The 21,127-nt window shown below is 37.6% G+C and overlaps 1 protein-coding gene and 1 long non-coding RNA gene across 2 annotated transcripts in view; both read left to right on the top strand.

The window, feature by feature from the left end:
* The first annotated feature begins 19 nt into the window (after positions 1-19).
* On the top strand, positions 20-11,797 carry LOC145801874 (cysteine proteinase inhibitor 1-like). The gene is made up of 4 exons (XM_082893658.1): positions 20-318; positions 490-621; positions 730-926; positions 11,277-11,797. Exons 1-3 carry the CDS (start codon positions 259-261, stop codon positions 919-921), a joined length of 384 nt encoding a protein of 127 aa, XP_082749784.1. The 5' UTR covers positions 20-258; the 3' UTR covers positions 922-926; positions 11,277-11,797.
* A 251-nt stretch (positions 11,798-12,048) lies between these two features.
* Positions 12,049-21,127, top strand: part of LOC145801875 (uncharacterized) — a 30,055-nt gene continuing 20,976 nt past the window's right edge. Inside the window, exon 1 of the long non-coding RNA XR_014343650.1 lies at positions 12,049-12,810. This is a non-coding gene — a long non-coding RNA (uncharacterized LOC145801875). The remainder of the gene's footprint in view (positions 12,811-21,127) is intronic.

The raw sequence follows: 21,127 nt of genomic DNA, 5'->3' as shown, positions 1-21,127 counted from the left end.
AATGCATTAGTGCTATTAGTGGTGATGTTTTTAGTGGGATGAATCATTGTTGTCCAAAGGAACGATTCCAAATGGGAGATTAGAGATTCACCGGCGAAGAAGCAAAGGTGCGATGGTTACGCTTCCCCGCCACCTCCACCATCACCATCACCATCAGCGCTTTGTTCATCAGCAGAAGAAGAAAAAGAAGACCCTAGATCTAAAATCGTATTCTATAACTACGATGATGATTGAGATGTGGAAGATGATAGTGATGGAATGCATGAGTTTACTGATAAGGAATTCCAAGAGTACGATAGACAGTTAACCCAAAGTGATGTATGTATATCTTATTTAGCTTCTCTTAATACTTCCCTCTTTCATTTGTCCGTATTTTCTTCAAAATCCTATATATATATATATATATATATGTTTTATATTATTGTTGTTGTAATGTAATAGAATTTGTGGGCTTACAATACATGTATACATATGCATATACATATACAGGGCTTTGATGTCATGTGCTTCCCACGCTCGTTTGGGTGTGGTGGAACATCGCCGGTTTTTAACCTCGATGAGATTGCCGACGATCTCAAAACTTTTGCGGAATTGGCGCTCAAGCAATACAATGACAAAGAGGTGTATTTCTTTATTCAATTAAAGTTTTTTTTCATTGTTTTGTTTGTTTGTTTGGTTTGAGAATTAGCCTTTGTTGTTCATAATATATGTCGGAAAATATGTGTGCAGCTTAAGAATCTGGAGTTTGTGAAGGTTGTGAAGGCAAACAGGGGTTTATGTGCTGGGTTTATGTATTATATTACCTTCGATGTTAAGGATGCTGATGCTGTTGATGGTGGTACTATGGAATTTCAGGCTTGTGTTTGGGATGGGATTGGCCATACTGACGTACTAATTAGTAGGCTGAAAATTAGCACTTAGTCAAGGTAAATTAACTACATAGTGTATGCTTACTACCTATGTATTGATGCTTATCGGTGTGGCAGCTTTCTATGCCTTCTCTATTGGCATTTATTTTTTGATTTTATATGAAGTATTTTTTGTGTTCATATCAAGTTTTGTTTGCTTTAGTGGCATATTATTCCTATGCTTATTTGATAATGTTTAGTAAGTACTTATAGAAGACAGATAACAATTTGCAGCTTACAAGGTTTTCATTTCTTAAAACATTCTTATATCTATACATTCTAATTACTGGTTTTGTTTTCATTCTTTTGAAAATGGGAAATGGGAAATTTATTTGGTATACTGTGTTCGTTTCCAAAAAAATTGAATTGATTTCAAAATTTCAAAAATTGTAATAAAAAAATTGGTGTTTTCATTTGTCTTGAAAATGAGTTTTCATTCTCTCCTCTCCTATGAAGCACAGATACTTCAAAAAGGGAGACGTATACACTTTTCAAAAAATTCTATTTTCTTGTTTTCCGTGTTTTTTTTGTTTTTATTGAATTTTTTTAATATTTTAAGCAAATTTTTTTTTTCACTTTTTAGACATGCCTAAAATAAATATACCTAAAAAGTAAAAAAAGTGTGAAGAAAACCTTTTAAAAATTCATTAAATACCAAAAATACACAAAAAATACATAAAAAAAAAAAGAATTCAGTACATTTTTTTGTATTTTTATGTATTTATTAATTTTTTAAAATATTTTTTCACAAATTTTTTACTTTTAAGGTACATCTAAGTAAGGTGCATCTTAAAAAGTAAAAAAATGTTTAAAATGGTTAAAAATATACACTAAAAGCTCATTTTTCAAAAAACTTAATCCAAAAAACTCAAACCAAACACACTGAATGCTCCTTGGATACTCGCGGATACGTATCAGATACTTCTTAATTAATTTTTTTTATTAATTTTGGAGTATTGGATACTCAATTTTGAAGTATCGGATACTTAATTTTGAAGTATCGGATACTCGAAGACACATATTACTTCTAATGCTTTGTTTAGTTCTTTGATAAGAGAAATATAGTGAGAGTTAAAGTAATAGAATTTGTCAAATTGATGTATCCTTATTGTTTCTCTCACTTCTCTCTCTCTCACGTTTCTTTTCTCTGCGCTCGTTCATTTTTTAGTGTTGGCATGTAAAGATAATGGCCCTGTTTGGTGGGGCTTATTTCCAGCTTATTTCAGCTTTTAGCTTAATTTAAGCTATTTTGATGTGTTTGATTCAGTTTAACAATACAGCTTATAGCTTTTTGTAAGTCAAAAATCAACTTATTCTTTGAGTGGGGGAGGAGAAGCTTAATTTATAAGTAAAAAATCTGCTTATGTTCACAGCTATAAACTATAAGTTATTAGGTTATAAGTTATAATCACTTCCCAACAGCTCTACCAAACGAGGCCAATGTTTAATTTGCATTTGCATTTGCACTTGCTTTTAGTTTTGGATGTTTTATGATTGTTTGAAGACTTTTAGCTTAATATGAATCACTCTCTTTAATTATTAATTTGCTTTAGGTTTCATATTCATGCATATTACATTTAAAATTATAAAAAATGGGTTTTTTTTTTTGTTTTACGAACGTATCTCCACTGTATCCGTATCCTACTTTTTTAGATTTTGGCATATCAGCGTATCCATATTGTCGTATCATGTATCCGTATCCGTATTCGTGCTTCCTAGCCTCTCTCCCTTGCCACCCCCATTATCCACCACTTCTAGGGACTGGCCATTCTCCCGTTGAGACCCCCGGCCACTGTCCGTCTCCCCTTCTGACCTCTAGCCACCTTTCGGCAACCCCCTGTGATCTCTAATGGAACTTTTGCAACCACCTCTGGCCACCCTCCACCAACGGCCTTCATCTTCAGTAACTCATCAAGTATGTGTCTTTGCTTTTGTTTTTATTTGTTTTCAAAGTATTTGTGCACACCTTTCTATGTTTTTTCCAAAAAATTAAAAAAAAGGTTCCTATTTTATGTTAATAGGAAACAGAAAATTGACAACATCATCAAATGATCTATTTGCCACCAGAATTAGTTCTCTATATGTATAGGTTTGGACTAAGCATTATTTGACTGTAGGATGATATAATATGACTTTAGGATCATAAAGGGTATGTTAATTTTAAATATGGTGGGATTTTTTATTTATTTTTTGAATTTTATTGATAAAGACAATGGCTTTACTTTTGTATCAGAAGCATTATTAATTTATTTATACTAATATTTAAAGGGAGAACAATATTTGGTGTTCCCCTCAATTTGAAGTTGTGTAGAATTTTATTTTCCCCAAATTATCCAAAAAAATCAGTATGTTAAACAATTCCATTTTTATCACACGACTACTTAAAAGTTTAAACTATGAAGCAATTATTAAAACTCCCCCTTATAGTTAGCGATTTATCACCCTTAACCAAGGTCGTGAATCTTGTATTGTGCCAGCCTATACTGTTCGAAATGTATTGTTACACTAGAAAAATGGTATAGAAGACCTTCGATCCAGTGCCGGTTAAGTTATTGGATTGTTTTCAGCTATCTTAGCAATTTTTAGCATAGTCCAGCTGTGCCATTTTGTACCAGTTCCGTTTGGGGCATACATGTTATATTCATAGTTCTTACAAAGAAGCCCTAAGAATTGAGAAGTGTTGGTGATGCCAGTAGCTATCCATCACCAACGACTGCGAATTTGTATTGTAAGGTCAAGCTGTAACATGCCCCACCATCTTTGTCAAAGGTTACATCGGTTTTTTATGTTTGTCTTCTCAATATACTTTAGACACATGTAGATAGATAGAGAATGAATGCCATTTAGGTTTGAAGCTGCTTTAGCATCTTAGGAAGAACTTTAGGACCGGGAAAACTAGTGGGAAGTATCAAGACTTGTTTAATTTAAGTGTGTTGTACCGGTTAAAATGTGTTAAACAAAAGGTTTAATTTTGTTGCATGATCATCTCTTGCAGGTGTATGCATGCTCAACAATACAAAAGATTAAAAAAAAATTATGTAGTGTGTTTGGTTTGAGTTTTCTGAATTAAGTTTTTTAAAAACTGAGTTTTTTGGTTTTCGTGTTTTTTTGTTTTTAGTGAATATTTTTAAAATTTTAAACATTTTTTTTACTTTTTTAGATGCACCTTACTTAGATGTATCTAAAAAGTAAAAAATTTGTGAAAAAATATTTTTAAAAATTAATAAATACATAAAAATACAAAAAATGTACTGAATTCTCGTTTTTTTTTTTTTTGTATTTTTGGTATTTAGTGAATTTTTGAAAGGTTTTTTTCATTTTTTTTTACTTTTTAAGTATATTTATGTTAGGTATGTCTAAAAATTAAAAAAATTGCTCAAAATATTTAAAAAATTCAGTAAAAACAAAAAAATACGAAAAATAAGAAAGTAGAATTTTCTGAAAAGTGCTTTTGAAAAGTGGTAACCAAGCATAGTGAGAATTTCTAAAATAATGATTAGAATAAGAATGATTCGATGGTAAAAATGTTACATGTTCTTCAGCATACAAATTACATTGAAAAAAATGCCACATTTATAAATAAATAAATATGGTTTTTACATGATAAATTTTAGAAGTTATGGTGATAAATCCAAAAATGGTAATCAAGAAAACATAATGGTAGCGATATGCATGGTACCAATAGTGAAAACAATACTATAGTCTACAAGATTCATAGCCTTGGCCTCAATTGATGTCATTGCTATTTTCTGGAAAATTTTGTGAATTTGCCTCCATTAAATTTAAAACTTCCCCTTCTTCTTTGAGTATGCAGAGAGCCACCTTACCATAGGAAGGTAGTTTCTTTATATACATACACAAATATTCTCAACATAGAGAACATATATTAGAGTGAGAGAAGAGAGAGACAATGGATAACATATAACGCTAACACAAACGGTAGTACATTGCTAGATTTGTCAGCTGTTTTGACTCACTGTTGCCATTTCATTGAGTGATTGCATACAACATATTCAATTAGCACTGAAAGGGTTTTTGATCCCTGAACTTTGGAGGGAGCACGCCTCAAAGACTCAAGGCCTTGCCACCAAGCCAACCCGTTGGGGTTCACCAATTATGCCAATTGGTTGTGGTGCTAATGGAACTATGTTGTAATTGATCAATTCATTACATTTCTGTGATGGAAAATATGTGTGTAGAACATGAATTGAGCTCGAATATTGTCCACAATTCTAAGTCCAAAAACCAAGGTTGACTGGGCTGTATCGATAACCAAAGGGAGATGGGACTTCAATCTGTTAGCCAAGATCTTGAAGATACACTTTTAGAGGGTAGGATTAGGGACTATGAAGCATGTGTACGGGTATATGTATAATATGGGTATGTTTATATGATAAAAATTAAAAAAAGTAAGGTATGGGTACGTCTGGGTATGTTCGTAAAAAAATAGTTATTTTTAATTTGAATTAATGAAAAAATTAGTTAAATGGTGTAGTTTGTTAAGATCTACCCTACAATTCATCTTTAATGCCAAAAGTGAAGTCTAAACTGAAACTAAGTGTTACTATATTTATTAAATAATTTATAAGCTAATGTTTAATTTTAAAATCATGCTAAGCATAAAAAAGTAAGTCCAATGAGACTAACTTTACCTTTGTATAGAAGAAAATACTATTCCAGCTTATGGCGTGGGAATATACTTGGTGTCTAGGGTAAGCCAAAAATTAAGAAGAAAAAAATTTGCATACGTATTTCGTATACCTTGTGCGTATGCAGAAATACCATGCAAAGTATCAGTACCCATTACCAGTACGACATGTTCGTCGAAGTATCCATGCTTCATAGAGTAGGGACCTCAAGAACCAAGTGGTGAGAGTAGAGTTCATTTCTTTCAAGAGAGCACCAAAATTAAGAAAAAGAAAAGAAAGGTGTAATAGAGGAAAGCAGATCCTTAAATTGACAGGCCAAGCTTTCTTGAAGAACATGGCATTTTATGGTCATCGGGGCCAGGAGCTTTCCCATCTTTGAGAGAACAAGGTTTCTCTAATCCCTTCAACAGTAACGTCCTTGTTTCGTTTCTGAGCATCATTTAATTGATCACTATAGCACAAGTTCATGTCTTCTATGCATATCGTAGTACCACCTCCCTTGTGGCCTAGCAAGTTCTGAAAATAAGTAATGATCATCTTAGCATTTCCTTGGCATCATTAATAGACACTCAAGACTTTAGGGTTACTATCAAGACTTTTCTTGACTGCTTCCAATTGAGATCTTACTTCTTCCAGTCCACCTTTTTTGTGATGTCACTATAGTTAGATTGGCACAGCTTCTTCAACTCAACTTTGCATTTTCAACTTCTGGTAGACAGAACATGGGAGTGCCCTGAACATGATTTCTCCAAACCCTGGCAACAAGATTCAAGAATTCAGGGTGGTCAGCCCAACAATAAAAAAATTTGAAGGGCTTATTTTGCTTAATAGGGGCAGACAGCACTTTAACCAAGATAGGGCTGTGGTCAGATATTCCTGCAGTTAGGAATTCTGCCTCATTTCATGGTCCAAGCCTCATTGATGAGAGGTTTATCAATCTCTCGAAGCACCTGACCATTTGTCAGTCATTGTAGTCGTGCATGTACCTGGTCCATTTAACAGAGCCCCACAGACCATGGCTGCTGGTTGAATAGCCCAGCCATAGCTTCAATGTCCAGTCTGTTTTGGGGAGCGTTATCACCATACATGGCAGAAACTTCGCAGTCCATTTTCTTCTGGCACTAACATGAATAGCCTGGTCATTTGTACTAATGCACATTACATTCAGCATATCTTGATTCCATAGGATCCATATCCTTTACAAAGTGGATCATTGTAATTGCACAACATTCCCCAGCTTCCATTCATAGATTCGAAGACCATATCCTTATTAACACTTCTGACTTTATTTCCCAAGAGCCCGAAATAAAGATACATTTTATTCCCTTGAATAATATGATCCTTGATTTCCTTCTAATGTATATGGAAATTAAGGAAGCCCCCTTTCATTTTAAGCCTTCCCCATTTTTTATTTTTTATCTGGATTAGATGGGCTTGGGGTCCTGTTCTTAGCTTCCTCTATCTCCAGGTTGTCAAAAGTATTTGATGAACTCCATAGCTGTTTGAGTTGCCCCCCATAAAGGATGTTATCACCTGTATGGTACATATAGGTCGGTCTTGATCAACGCCTACCTCATGATAATGTTCCCCATTTAACGAATTGCCCATATCCTGGGTAATTTTTGTCCTTGCTCCGACGGGTGCTCTTTATTCTGGAAAATAGGTCAACTTTGCCCACATTTTGGGCATTAAGATCATCATTGGCTGTGGGCACCCATTGGTACATTTTTATACCTTTCCGTTGTCCAGGTCCAAATTGATGTTATTACCATTTTTTTAAAAAAATTTGTGAATTTACTTCCATTATTAAATTCAAAACATTCCTTTTCTTGAGATATGCAGAGAGCCACTTTACCATAGAAAGGTAGTTCATGTATATATACATACTAAAATATTCACAGCATAGAGAATTTAGTGAGAGTTTGTAGAAGCCTCACTTCTTCAGCTTTGGAAGAGAAAGACAATGGCTAACGCTAACACAAACAGCGGTACATTACTGGAATTTTTGGCTGTTTCGACCAATGTTACATGGACTCGCCGGTTTAGGGCAGAGTACCCGTGTTGACACGACATGGGTGTAGGTACGGGTGTGAGATATGTGTTGGATTCGGCATGGTTTTCTCAAGCACGGTTGACATGAGAGGAGAAAGAAGGGTTGTTGAGAGAGAGAGAGAGAGAGAGAGAGAGAGGGCTGAAACTCACCTTGGCGAAGCAAGTCGAGTCACGAAGCAAGATCGAAGTGCGAACCCTAGTCGCGAACTAAACCGAATCAAAGGAGATCTGAAAACCAACATCTCAAAGTCGATTCCACCCTAGGGCTTCGATTCCCCTTTGGTCTCTCTCTCTCTCTCTTCTATCTTCTTCTCCTCTCTCTCTCTTTTCTTCTTTGACCGTCTTCTGTTCCTTTCCGTTCTTTTTCTCTGCTTTCTATTTATAAATGATATTAATATAATAATATATAATAGTATTCATATTATATAATATTCCCTCAAAAAAATATTGTATATTATAATTTTTATGTCTAAAATAAAAATAATTTATTTTATCATATATAATATAATTTATTTTATGTCTAAAACAATTTTTATTTGTTATTTATATTTTATTTGTTACTTTTTTAACAAAATTTGTTATTCTTTAACTTTTTTTAATTCATCTTCATATAATAAATATATTTAAAAAAATAACAATTTAAGGTATTTCCATACCCGTATCCAAATTTAGATCCATATCCACATATCCTCAATTTTTAATTTTGAAGTGTCATATCCAAATTTAGATCCATATCCACGTATCCTCAATTTTTAATTTTGAAGTGTCTAACCGTTAGATACACACCCACACCTAACACCCGCACCTGAGTCCGTGTAACATAGGTTTCGACTCACTGTGGCCATTTTATTGAATGATTGCATACACCATATTCGGCTAATCTCTTCTAGTTCATGGCAAAGTGCTGGCCACTGATTATGCCTAGTGGTTGTGGTGCTAATGGACTTGTGTGGTAATTGATCGTTTCAATATCAATACATTCTGTGACAGAAATATGTGTGTAGAATATGAATCGAGTTCAAATATTGACCGCAATTCTTTTTCCAGAACAATGTCTGATTGGGCTAGATCAATAACAGAAGGGAGGAGGAGCGTCAATCTATTAGGGAAGATACACTTATAGAGGGTATGATTAGGGACCTTAGGAACCAAGTGATGAGAGTAGAGTTCACGTCTTTGAAGATAGCACCAGAACTGAGAAAAAGAAAAGAAAGATATAATAGAAGAAATCACATCCTTATAAATGATTGGCAAAGCTTTCTTGAAGAACATGGAATTATAGCCATTGAGGCCAGGAGCTTTCCCATCTTTGAGAGAGAATGAGCTAAGTGTGTGAATGGCTAATTCATGTGCTACTATAAGCACATTGTTTTTTTTGTTGACAAATAATTTATAGTTTTCTAGCACTAATGATACTTTTTTGTCTTTTTTCTTCGGCACATCCATATTATTTATGGTTTCAAATGGATCATTTTTTATTTTTTTTGGGGATAAATATGGATCATTGTTTCATGTTAATGCAATGCCCTGCATTGCCTTTTTGATCTTATGTGTAACGCCCTCAAAATAACAACAATAAACCCATCAGATAAGACATGCATTTACATATAAACTAACCACACTCTTTTATTCATTAGAGTTCCATTACATAAGTATTACATGTTAACATCAAAAACAAAATGCCCTACGGGCTTACAGCTTTCCAAGTTAACACTTGGTTACAACAAAAGAGTACTAACTCGTTTACACATTAAGCCCTAGGCTTGAAGTTACATGTAATACATCAAAAGTTAAGCGACAAAAGTATGTCCGCCACTAGCCTCCCAGCTATGTCCTTGGAGGTGGCATGCTTCCTGCACCTGAAAATGATATTCCCATATAGGGTGAGCCACAGCCCAGTAGAAATACACTAAACCAACCATGGACAATGACTAAAATATTAGTAATTGATAGATGGTCAACACTGATACATCCACATAAATCACATATTTATGTCATACAACTTATGAGTCTAAGTTACCTTTCATTTTCCCTTTTTCAACAGATAAGCATGCTAGCTCTATCATCATTTCCACAGATATGTATAAAAACTATATCTCACATTCAGATAAGCATAAAAGCTATATCCACATTCTCAACAGATATGTATAACAACAATATCCCACATTCACAGATAAGCATATAAGCTGTATCCACACTTTACTAAGATAAGCATATAAGCTCTATCTTCACTTCTCTAGACAAGCATATGAGCTGTGTCTACGGAGTTCATCCCCTATCTTCTCCCAACACTATCCGGTTTAGAGGTACATCCCCTATCTTCCCCTAAACCGCGGAGTACATCCCCTATCTCCTCCTCTACACATAACGTATATAAACACATTGGTTCTATATACAATCACCCAATACATACAATTATTGTATTCTATCAACCGTCAAGTTCCATGACACATTTCATTGATTAGTTTCAGTTTACCTAATCATCATGCATTGTCTACAACAATCACGACTATCCTCCACTGATAGCCCAAAGCAGTTATTTCTAAACAGGAAATAAATGCACAATGGATATTCAATCAACATTTCATTTCTTCATTCTTCTCAATTAATTATCCCAATTAATTAAACAATGTAATTAGGTCAATTCTCATAATTAACATTTCAACCCTTAGGTCCCATTTCCATCAATGAATTAACATCTATTCCATTTTTTTCCATGCCAAACATGCATCTAGGTTTATTATGAATAAAACCCCAACTTTTGTAAAATTACACAAAAGCCCCAAACTTTCACAAAATTACCAAACCAAGCCCAACATCTCAAAATACCAAAATTTAAAGACAAAACCCATAGAGAGGAGTAGGATATCCCTACCTCGAAGTTTAAGCCACAAAGGAGATGAAGACTTGAAGATCAACTTGCTCCAAATCCAAACTTTTTCAGATTAAATCGAAGCTCTCAACGCCCTCTATCTTTTTAACAAAGGCCCTAGGCTAGATTCACACCCTAGGGAGATCAAATCTTAGAGAGAGTGCAAGTTTAGAGAGAGAGAGTGTCGGATTTAGGTTTTGCTCAAAGAAAGGGACTGAAAATGTGATGTTTAAGACGCTACTGTCCGCTGATATAAAACACGCTCGCTCGAGCGAGGACTTGGTCGCTCGAGCGACCAGACACAGAAAACTCTCGCTCGAGCCAAGAAGTTCTCGATCGAGCGAAGAAAAATCCAGACCGCTCGAGCGAAGGAAGCTCGCTCGAGCCAAGAAATGGAACTCTCAGGTCCAGAACCAGACGCAACACAACTCTCGCTCGAGCGACAAACTCCTCGCTCGAGCGAAGGACTAAAAATCTGGGCAGCAACACTAGGCTCCCAAACACAACCAACCTGTAACAAACCTGCCCAACACATCCCATAACTCAATATACAAAGTACAAAGGATGCAAACACGATAATAAACAACAACCAACATCCACGGACACATGTCCGGATCACTGTACAACAAGGGTAAACCCGGGATCGCTATATTATGCTTCAGATTCTTAACATGTATGCATTTTATTTACACAATGCAACTTCAAATTGTTTTTTGTCTTCCTTTTCGTTGGTTTCAACAATGCTGAGTTTAGTTGAAGCTTCTAATATTTTTCTTTTAATTTCATTTTTGGCAGGATACACAGATTATCATTAATTCTATACCTCCTTGGATATGCATCCGAATCACAAAATTGCAAATGATTACATCAACAGTTTTTTGAGATGTTAAGTGAACAGTCCCAGCCTCACAGGGCAATTATTTTTATTTTATCTATCCATAGTTGATCAAGCAAATAGGGATGTTTTATATTTCTACTAGTGTAGTATTTGAAGTTTTATTGTTCTTGACCGTGTGTCCCATATAGAAAGAAGAAAAGTAGATGACCACCGCATGTTGAACAATATCCTGAACTGATATTAGGAAACCAAAGGAAGAAAGTATTAAAAACAAAAATAAATAAGCTGAGTCATTATGTAATCAGAAGATAAAACTTTAGATCTGAGTAGCTTTAAGTGCAATTAGAAAGAGTTCATTATGAGTATTTTAATTTTCATTTTCAGTCTTTCTTGCATGCTTGTATGTATGTATGTGTCTATATATATTGTGGTGAAGAACTATTGTATACTATAACTTCAATGCAGAACATTTACACAATTTCTCGAGTGTAACTTGTTTTAATAACGTAATGTTTACTTCGTTCTTGAAAATCATTTGTTTGTATTACTTGTTAATAAGTATCTCTAGTTGGTGCTCCATTTAGACCAACCAGGAATTCAAGTTTATTTGTGGTGTATGTATCTACTAATGTTATGCTACTGTCAGCTTTCCTTCCCATTCTTACTCTTATTGTTATAAGTTGAAGATAAAACCTTCCTCATTTATTTTTATTTGGAACAAACAGGCCTGGGGTCTTGTTATTAGCTTCCTACATCTCCAGGTTGTCAAAAGTATTTGCTAGACTTCATAGTTGTTTGAATCACCTGGTATCACCTGTATGGTATAGATAGGTTGGTCTTGATCAAAACCTACCTCATGATAATGTTCCCCATTTAACTAATTGGCCACATCCTAGCTTGAGTTTTGATGTTGCTCCAATGGTTGCTCTTTATTCTTGGAATTAGATCATCTTTGCCCACATTTTGGGCTTTATGATCATCAATGGCTGTGGCCTCCCCTGTGGCTTCTGTACGTGCCTCCAGTTTACTTTTGGTTTCTTTCCCCAGTCATTCCTGAGTACAGCATAAACGAAAGACTGGTTGAGCACCCGTTGGTACACTTAAACCCCTTCAAAATTCTCAATCCTGTTGTCGAGGTGAAAGTTTTCCACCAGTTCGCTACCCACTTCAATCTCAACACAGATTTTGGTAAAAGTAATTCTCTTTTTTGATTCAGCTAGAATTTGCATAATGCTTGCAATGTGGCTTAACCCTTGCTCATTCCAATATTAGAAGACGATGTTGAAGAATTTAGCCCAGCAAGGAAATTTTATTAGACTTTCCTTCCACAAGTCAAGTCTGTAGTCCCACCACTTTAGGACCATTAGCTTGCCTCCAAAATGCTATGGCTTCCCTTCCAAAACTGAATCAAAAGAAGAATTTCATTAGACATAACATGAATCAGTCCACTCTTCCCCCATAGTTTTTGGCAATAGAGTTAACAACAAAAATGTAACGCCCTCAAAATTAACCCATTATATATCATTGACATGCATTATTTAAAGAAGACAATATATATTAATTCATTCATCAGAGTATTACTAAATGAAGCATTACATGTAACATCAAATAAAATGCCCTACAGGCTTACATCTTTCCAAGCCAACACTTGGATACAAAAATATGAGTTCTAACTCAATACAAGAAAAGCCCTAGGCTTGAATGTTTACATGTAATAATAATTAAAGACAATTAACTAAAGGTAGTCTTCTCCAATCCAGAAGCCAAACCCTCCCAAGCTAAGTCCTTGGAGGTAGTTTATCACCTGAACCTGAAAATGATGTTCCCATATAGGGTGAGCCACAGCCCAGTAGAAATATACTAAACCACATATAAGCAATGAATAAAGCAATAGCATTCAACAGATGGTTAACCAAAATAATCAATTACATCATTTTACAAACTCATGACATTATTGTCAAAGATACGTTTTACTTTCCAGTTTTATCAACATGGCTCAGAACCTGGCCAAACTTATAACAGTGAAATCACATATATCATATTCACATCCTTCCAATATTAACAACAAATGAGACTCAAGCTCAAATCAAACACTTCATACTTCCAGATTGATACACATTTTAGTGCTGTATCAATAAAACACTTCTATATAAATAAGCACACATAAAAGTGATGCTAATGGAGTCCATCCCCTATCTCCTCCCAAACAAAATCCGGTTTAGAGGTCCATCCCCTATCTTCCCCTAAACCGTGGAGTACATCCCCTATCTCCTCCCACACACAAACAATGTATGCAAATGCAATGCTCAATCAATACACGTATTATCTGTGTCAATGCCACAGTCAAAAGTAATGACTTAACCAATGTGATTAGTTTCAGTTATTCCTAATTCACATGCACTGTCTACAACAATCACGACTATCCTCCACCGATAGCCCAAAACAGTTATTTCTAAACTGAAAATAACCATGTCAACAATTCAATGGACAAATGATACCAATTACCCAATTATGCCATTTAGTCAATAAATTCCCCAATTCCGTGAATTTAACCCTCTTTTCCCAATTTCATGAATTACTTATACAAATTAATTCAATAGTACAACTAGGGTTTTTCCCAAAATTTACCCAATTATTCCCAACATATCAAATTACCAAAACTTAGAACAAAACCTATAAGATGGAGTAGGAAATCCCTACATCAAAGAAAACAACCCAAAAGGTGAAGAAAGAGATGAGTGCCCAAATACCAAAGTGCTCCAAATCGCCAAATGCTCAGATTAAATGGTAGCCCTTGCCTCACTCTATCTTTTACTGAAGGATCTAGGGTAGAAACACACCCTAAGTGGATCAAATCTAAGAAAGAAGGTGAGTAGGGAGGGAGAGAAGTCGGACCTAGGGTTTGGAATCAAAAGAAAATGAAAAAGACTGATCAAATCCCGCTGCTGTGTATATAAACTGGACAGGCTCGCTCGAGCGAAGACTTGGTCGCTCGAGCGACCAGACACAGAGAAACTACGCTCGAGCCAAGGAAGCCTTGCTCGAGCCAACAACTCAAATGCTCGCTCGAGCGAAAGAAAGCTCGATCGAGCGAAGAACTCAAACCCTCAGGTCTGAACCCAGACACACGCTCGAGCGAAGGAACTATAGCTCGAGCGAAGGATGAACTAACTCGCTCGAGCGAAGAAAAGCTCGCTCGAGCCAAGAATGCACAGCTACAGGTCCAAATCAAACACTACCTCTCGCTCGAGCGAACAACTCCTCGCTCGAGCGAAGAACCAAAAACCTGGACAGCAACTCTTGGTTTCTAAACCCAACCAACCTGAAACAAACCTGCCCAACACATCCTATAATTCCAAATGAGAAAATAAGGAATAACAACAACAACCATTATACAATGACAGAATCTACGGAACAGTCCGGATACAATAATTAAATGGGAAAAGACCGGGGTCGCTATAACCTCCCCCCCTTCAAAGAATTTCGTCCCCGAAATTAGGCACAAATTTGAAAACAGGTTTTTTTTTTTCTCAATACCCAAAGATAGTATATAACAATAATAAACAACTTGACCCAATACTGGTCACTTTATCTCTTTATCAAGAGGCATCCCACAATATATATAAAACAACATATATTTCAACCTGCACCACTATTATGCATTATTCCTTTCAATGTTAACAATTTCCATATCATATTCAACTGCATGATATATATACCACATCCAACAATGTAATCAACATATACAATGTTACACTAATCTTTCTATAATGAAACAAGTTTCAAGATACACCCATTTACCAAAACATACTCAATGTTTTACAACTTAAGACATATGTAAAGCTCTTAAGTTCAACAATATAACAGAATCTAATTATAAGATTACAAATCAACAAACATGTCCAGATATTTCTCGCGGACTTCCAATTCACGTTCCCAAGTGGCTTCCTCCATTCCGTGGTGTTTCCACAAAACTTTGACCAAAGGGATGGTCTTGCCTCGCAAAACTTGATCCCGCCTATCCAAGACTCGAATTGGTCTCTCCTCATATGAAACATCCTCATCAACTACTAAATCGGTCCAATCCAACACATGTGATGGATCCGGCTCATACTTCCGAAGCATACTCACATGAAACACGTCATGTACTCCGGACAACTGCGGCGGCAAAGCTAAACGATAAGCAGCCTCGCCAATCCTCTCAAGGATCTCAAACGGACCAATGAATCGAGGGGACAACTTCCCACTCTTCCCAAACCTCATCAAACCCCGTCTAGGTGATATCTTCAGAAAGACATGATCACCCACCTCAAACACCAAAGGTCTCCTCCTACGGTCGGCGTACGATTTCTGACGACTCTGTGCTGTAACAAGCCTCTTACGGATAAGCTCAACTTTCTCCGTCGTTTCCCTCACCAACTCTGGACCCAACAGAGGTGCATCACCCACCTCGGCCCAACACACAGGAGATCTACACGGTCGGCCATATGTAGACGCGCCCCGGGGAGGGGCCTCAATGCTACAGTTCGGACTCGATTTGTGTCACGGTTCTTAATCTGAACCAAAGAGTCCAAATCTGGCAAATCGTTTTGAGAAACAGATTTTTGAAAAAGTAGTGCCAAACATGGACTGCTTTGCCAGATACAGAGTCGCCACCTAAATATTTTTTTAAATGGGGGAATTTAGGAAACCCTGACTCGGTGCCGAAGGCCACATGTCCGTCATCACCGGAGTTGTCTCGGCTCGGGAGCTTGGGTACGATCGGGGAAGGTCAGCTATGAGCACCCCCTTTCGCCCGGTCCGAAGACCGGCCTCTACTAACCGTGATATCCAATTTTGAAAACGTTATGTGTTCTTATTCCATTTATTAGCCTAGAATTACTATGTTATGCGCACAGCAAACAAGTATAGACTAGATTGCCTAACTTGGAAATAAACATTGCATATCCGTTTGGTTTGAAAAATGTTTTGGATTTGCTACTCGCAAGTAGGCTAAAACACGGATTTTAATGAGTTCTTCCAACTCAAACAATCCAACCTTCACCCACAGGCATCCAAGCAATTTATAACACATAAGCATCTAGCCACATGTTAAGCATGTTGTCATGGCAACATTCACACTCATGCGATATGCTAAAGCGGAAATACTTACACAGTACTCCGTGCCAAAACAAAGAACTTGTTAGCAAACATGCATGATCCAAGTCCATGTGAAGTGCCTAATGCATCGCATACAAAATGTCGCTAAGATAGGCTCGGCTAATCCTAGACATGTCATGTGAAAATGCACAATTAACACATATTCAATTTGGAATTGAAGTACTGATGCAGTTAGCGTGATGTACCGAGCCTAATGCATGTAATACAAATGCATGGGTGCACGCATGCATAGCATAAGATATGCTAAATTAAACGTGCCCTAATCTACCATCATAAGCAGGTAAATAAAAGGGAAGAAAGACGTGAGGTTGGAAGACATACACACACTCACACACACTTATTACAGATTTGCCCTCGCTCGAAGGGACCGAATAAATATTACAAATTAACTAACTACGCAAGCTAATTAATATTACAAATTAATTAATTAACAAATTAACTAATTAAATAAAGCGGGAAAACGCCTCGGGAAGCGTGCCACCATGCGCAAGCTGCCTCTGTTTTCCTCCCTTTCCTCCTCTGGAGACTGTCAAAACCTCAGGATTACATCCTTGGACAGAGGGGATCATCACCGGCTAGATGAAATTTCCACCGGCAGTGTTGTATGGCCATCGGCACAAAGTTGAAGCTGTCGGCAGAGAAAATAGTGCCGGTCGGCACATTACACTGCCGGTCGGCAGAGTATTCCTGCAGAACCTGCAACTCACAGCAACAGAGGGCAAAACAAGGCATGGCAGCATATTTCAAGGCATGTATGCACCAAACATGTCTCTTATCATTGTAATGACTCAAAGGGACATGTGCCTCGGTTCTCGGACCACCAATCACGCATTTCTATGCATGATGGCCCAAAGAACCAAGCATGCAACTTTGGTTTCAAATGCATGCAAACCAATCAAACAAATTAGGCCCAATTCCTATCACCAATTCAAGGAACAAGGCATGCATGCAAAATGCAATGCAACCTAGGCATACAAGCTAGGAATGCAACATGGCATGGCAATTAACTCATGCGAGCATACAAGCATGCATATGGCAATGCAAATGGATGGCAAGATGGACTTATACATGAATTAGGCAACTCTAAAATAGGCCTAAAACAGTGGCCAAAAGTGCTAAAGAGTGAGAGCTAAATGGCATGCACACACACATGCACATAAGGACCAATACTTAAGCATGAATCAAACAACATTCAAGCACACTTGAAAGGAGGAGTCATGGACTAATTAGCATGCAACATGAGCCCTAAAATTATGTTATAAAATGATGCCAAATCAAGTTATAAATTAAGCCAAAACATGCAAAGAGTAGTCCAAGTGTCCAAAGCAAATCAATAAGGCATTGAACTAAACTTATCATGATCAAACATGGCATGCATTAAACAACTAAAAACAGATTTTTAGCATGCTAAAACAAGGCCAAAGGACTCCTTAGATGGCATCTAAGTGGCCCAAATACAAAGGCATACACCATGGCCAAAACATGGAGCATTGCAACACATGCTTTCAAAGCATTAAAGAGGCATGCAAGGCAATCAAACAAGCATGGAAATAGGACTGAAATGGCATACAAGGCGACCCCAATTCATCAAATTCATGCAAAGATGTCATGCTACACATGCACATACTCAAGGCCAACAAGCCCAAATGCAAAGGAGCCATATAATGCATGCTAAAATCGACCCAAACGACTATGGACAGATCTAAAACATGGCAAAATAAGCATATAATCTTCACAAATACAAGCCTAAAACATGCTCCAACAAAGGCTAACAACCTAGACATGTCAAGGCACAAACATGGCATTACAAGGCAACTATGCTAAACATGCATGAAGTTCCAAAACCAACTTTAAATCATGTTATATCATGGATATATAAGCATGAAAAACAAATCAAACGTGCTCAACACACACTCAAGCATAGGCTTCCTTAAGAGGCCAAAATGTGTCCTTTTCAAGGACAACAAGGAGAGGGGATGGCCCTCTCCTTCTTGGGACTTCAAAGGATCATCTTCACCACTGAAATCCCTCAAGATTTCAGTGGTGAAGAGGCCTCAACACCAAAATCCCGGAGCTAGCACAAAATGGCTCAAAATGAGGCCTTTTGAGGCCTAAGAGTGGTCAACACCCCTCAAACAACAAAACACTCTTAATAAACAATAAAGAGGGCTTAAAAATAGAACTTTTTTATGTTATACAATAATCACAAAAAACAGCTCTAAGACTAGTAGAAAATTGATGCAAAAAAGGGGGAAAAAAGGACTAGTTTCTCACCCTTGATGCCTTCTTCAACAAAGATGCTCCAATGGCCTCCTTGAGCTTGAATCCAAGACAAAAACTTCAAAACACACTCTTTAGAACCTCAGCTCCTAGAGGAAGGTGAAACACTAGGTGTTTGTGTGCAATAATGAGACACAAAACACCTAGTGTGCAAAATGAGAGGAAAAGAGAGATAGGTTGTGTATGTCTAACCCTAACCCTAGAAAACCAGAGCTCTCCTCTGTATTTTCTCTCTCAAAAATGTCTAAGCCTCTTTCTTTTGCCTTTGAGAGAGCTCCTCTCTATAAGCCTCTTGTAAAGCTTACAAGACAAGCTTTGCAAGAGGGAGATCCCTCCATACACGTGTATGGAGGGGAGCAAAAGTTATACAGCTGTCCAAAAATATCTGCAAAAGTAGATGAACAGCAATCGGCCGGCAAAAAATGCCATCTTGGCCAAACAAAGTGCCGACCGGCACAAAAAAGTGCTGACCGGCAACAAAGAGTGCCGGCCGGCAAACTATATTGCCGGTGGCAGCAAAAACCAGCCGGTGGCATCTAGCCACTGCCGGTGATGGGTGGGGATGGTCTACAAGCCCCACCCTGCCTCTCAAAGGCAAGATGCAAGTGTTTGGTGCAAAACCAGACACTAAACGGTCGAGTTTGGGGATCCTGAGGCGGGGCGCGCGAGCCGAGACCTCCGGGAACTCCAAACGAACACAAACATGGATAATCACCGAGTGTTCAAACGGTGACGTCCAAGTCTTGAGGACGGTCAAAAATGGGGTGTCTACAGTTGCCCCTCTTTGACAGAACTCGAAAGTCATAACAATGACGGGAGTGAATGTCAAAGCCCAGAGACGACCCATTTTTGACAAGGCCGAAGACTTAGACAAACATGCAATACGAATAAGATATGCGCCCGAAGGCAGGGGCAAAATGCAAGACAATGCACGGAGCCGAGCATAACTTATGATCATGCAAAGAAAGCTGTAACGAAGCAAACATGCAACAGTTTTAAGCTAGCATACCAAACTACACTACAATGCAGAAAGGATGTAAGAGAATTATGGAATTCTCAATACGTCTCACTCGGGAGATACAATACCTGTGCGGCTCGTCTGGTTGCACCAGCTTCAAATGAACCGTACATACAATATCGTGCCTGAAAAGAAAACAAACTTAACAGGTACAATATGGTTAGCAACATGCATGACAATGCAAATGTGGATGCAAAACGATATGCGATATATACAAAACAATGTATAAACAATGCAAATGCAGATGCAATGTAATTGAAACAATGCAAGCTACATGCAAAGCATTTGAATCGTGATCCAATCACGAGCAGTTCGAAACCACACCTATGTCAAATAGATTGATGGAGATAACAAGTCTGTCTACCATAGAACGGTCAACTGAACTATGAGTATTGTAGACAGACGCAAGAACAAGTATTGGGTGGAATTGACATAAGTGGGGAAACAACCCGCTGGAGAAAGGACTACGATCCTAATGCCGGATGCAAAAATTACACTACAATGTAATGGATGAATATGGCACGCAGGCCAAACCAAATCTTGCTTAGGAAAGGGATGCATACATACAAGCCATGTGTAACACAGAAAAGGTGCCGCAACCCTCAACCAACATATCAACGTGGAATCGGCGCGATACACATACAGAACTGTGTTTTAACATGAAAAGTAAGGGCACATACCAGACCAAGCTCAACCTGGAAAGGCGCAAGCCAAAGGCGAAAGGTGATGCAATGAATGCATGCAATCTACAATGCAATATCTACAAATATGCAATGGAATGGATATGGATACAATGGATATGGCACGCAAGCCAAACCAAATTTTGCCTAGGAAAGGCATGCACACGTACGAGCCATGTGTAACACAGAAAAGGTGCCGCAACCCTCAACCAACATATCAGCGTGGAATCGGCGCGATACACATGCAGAACTGTGTTTTAACATGAAAAGTAAGGGCACATACCAGACCAAGCTCAACCTGGAAAGGCGCAAGCCATAGGCGGAAGGTGATGCAATGAATGCATGCAAACTACAATGCAAATGCATGACAATGCACTATGATGCAATGACTATGATTGCAACTTTCCCTATCTTACCAACAGGGTGATATACTAGGTTGGTTCAGTATCCAAAATTGAGGCGTAGACATGCCGCCTCAACCTATGGGGCTTCCATACAGATTTCAAGCCGAGGGTAAGCCCCTGGGTATTTAAACCAGACTTTAGTCTCGGAACTCCCGAACCTTTGCATTCTAGGCATAAGCCGTTCGAACTCTAGTTTCCACCGTCCCAGTTGGTCTTCTAGGAACTCATCGCAAGCACAGACAGGTGGCTTTACCAGACCACCGAAA

The sequence above is a fragment of the Camellia sinensis genome, chromosome 11 (assembly GCF_055761805.1).
Source record: "Camellia sinensis isolate YWXY chromosome 11, ASM5576180v1, whole genome shotgun sequence".
NCBI classification, from domain to species: Eukaryota; Viridiplantae; Streptophyta; class Magnoliopsida; order Ericales; family Theaceae; genus Camellia; species Camellia sinensis.
The sequence above is the reverse complement of the archived record's forward strand: the minus strand, read 5'-3'. Positions and strand labels throughout refer to the sequence as shown.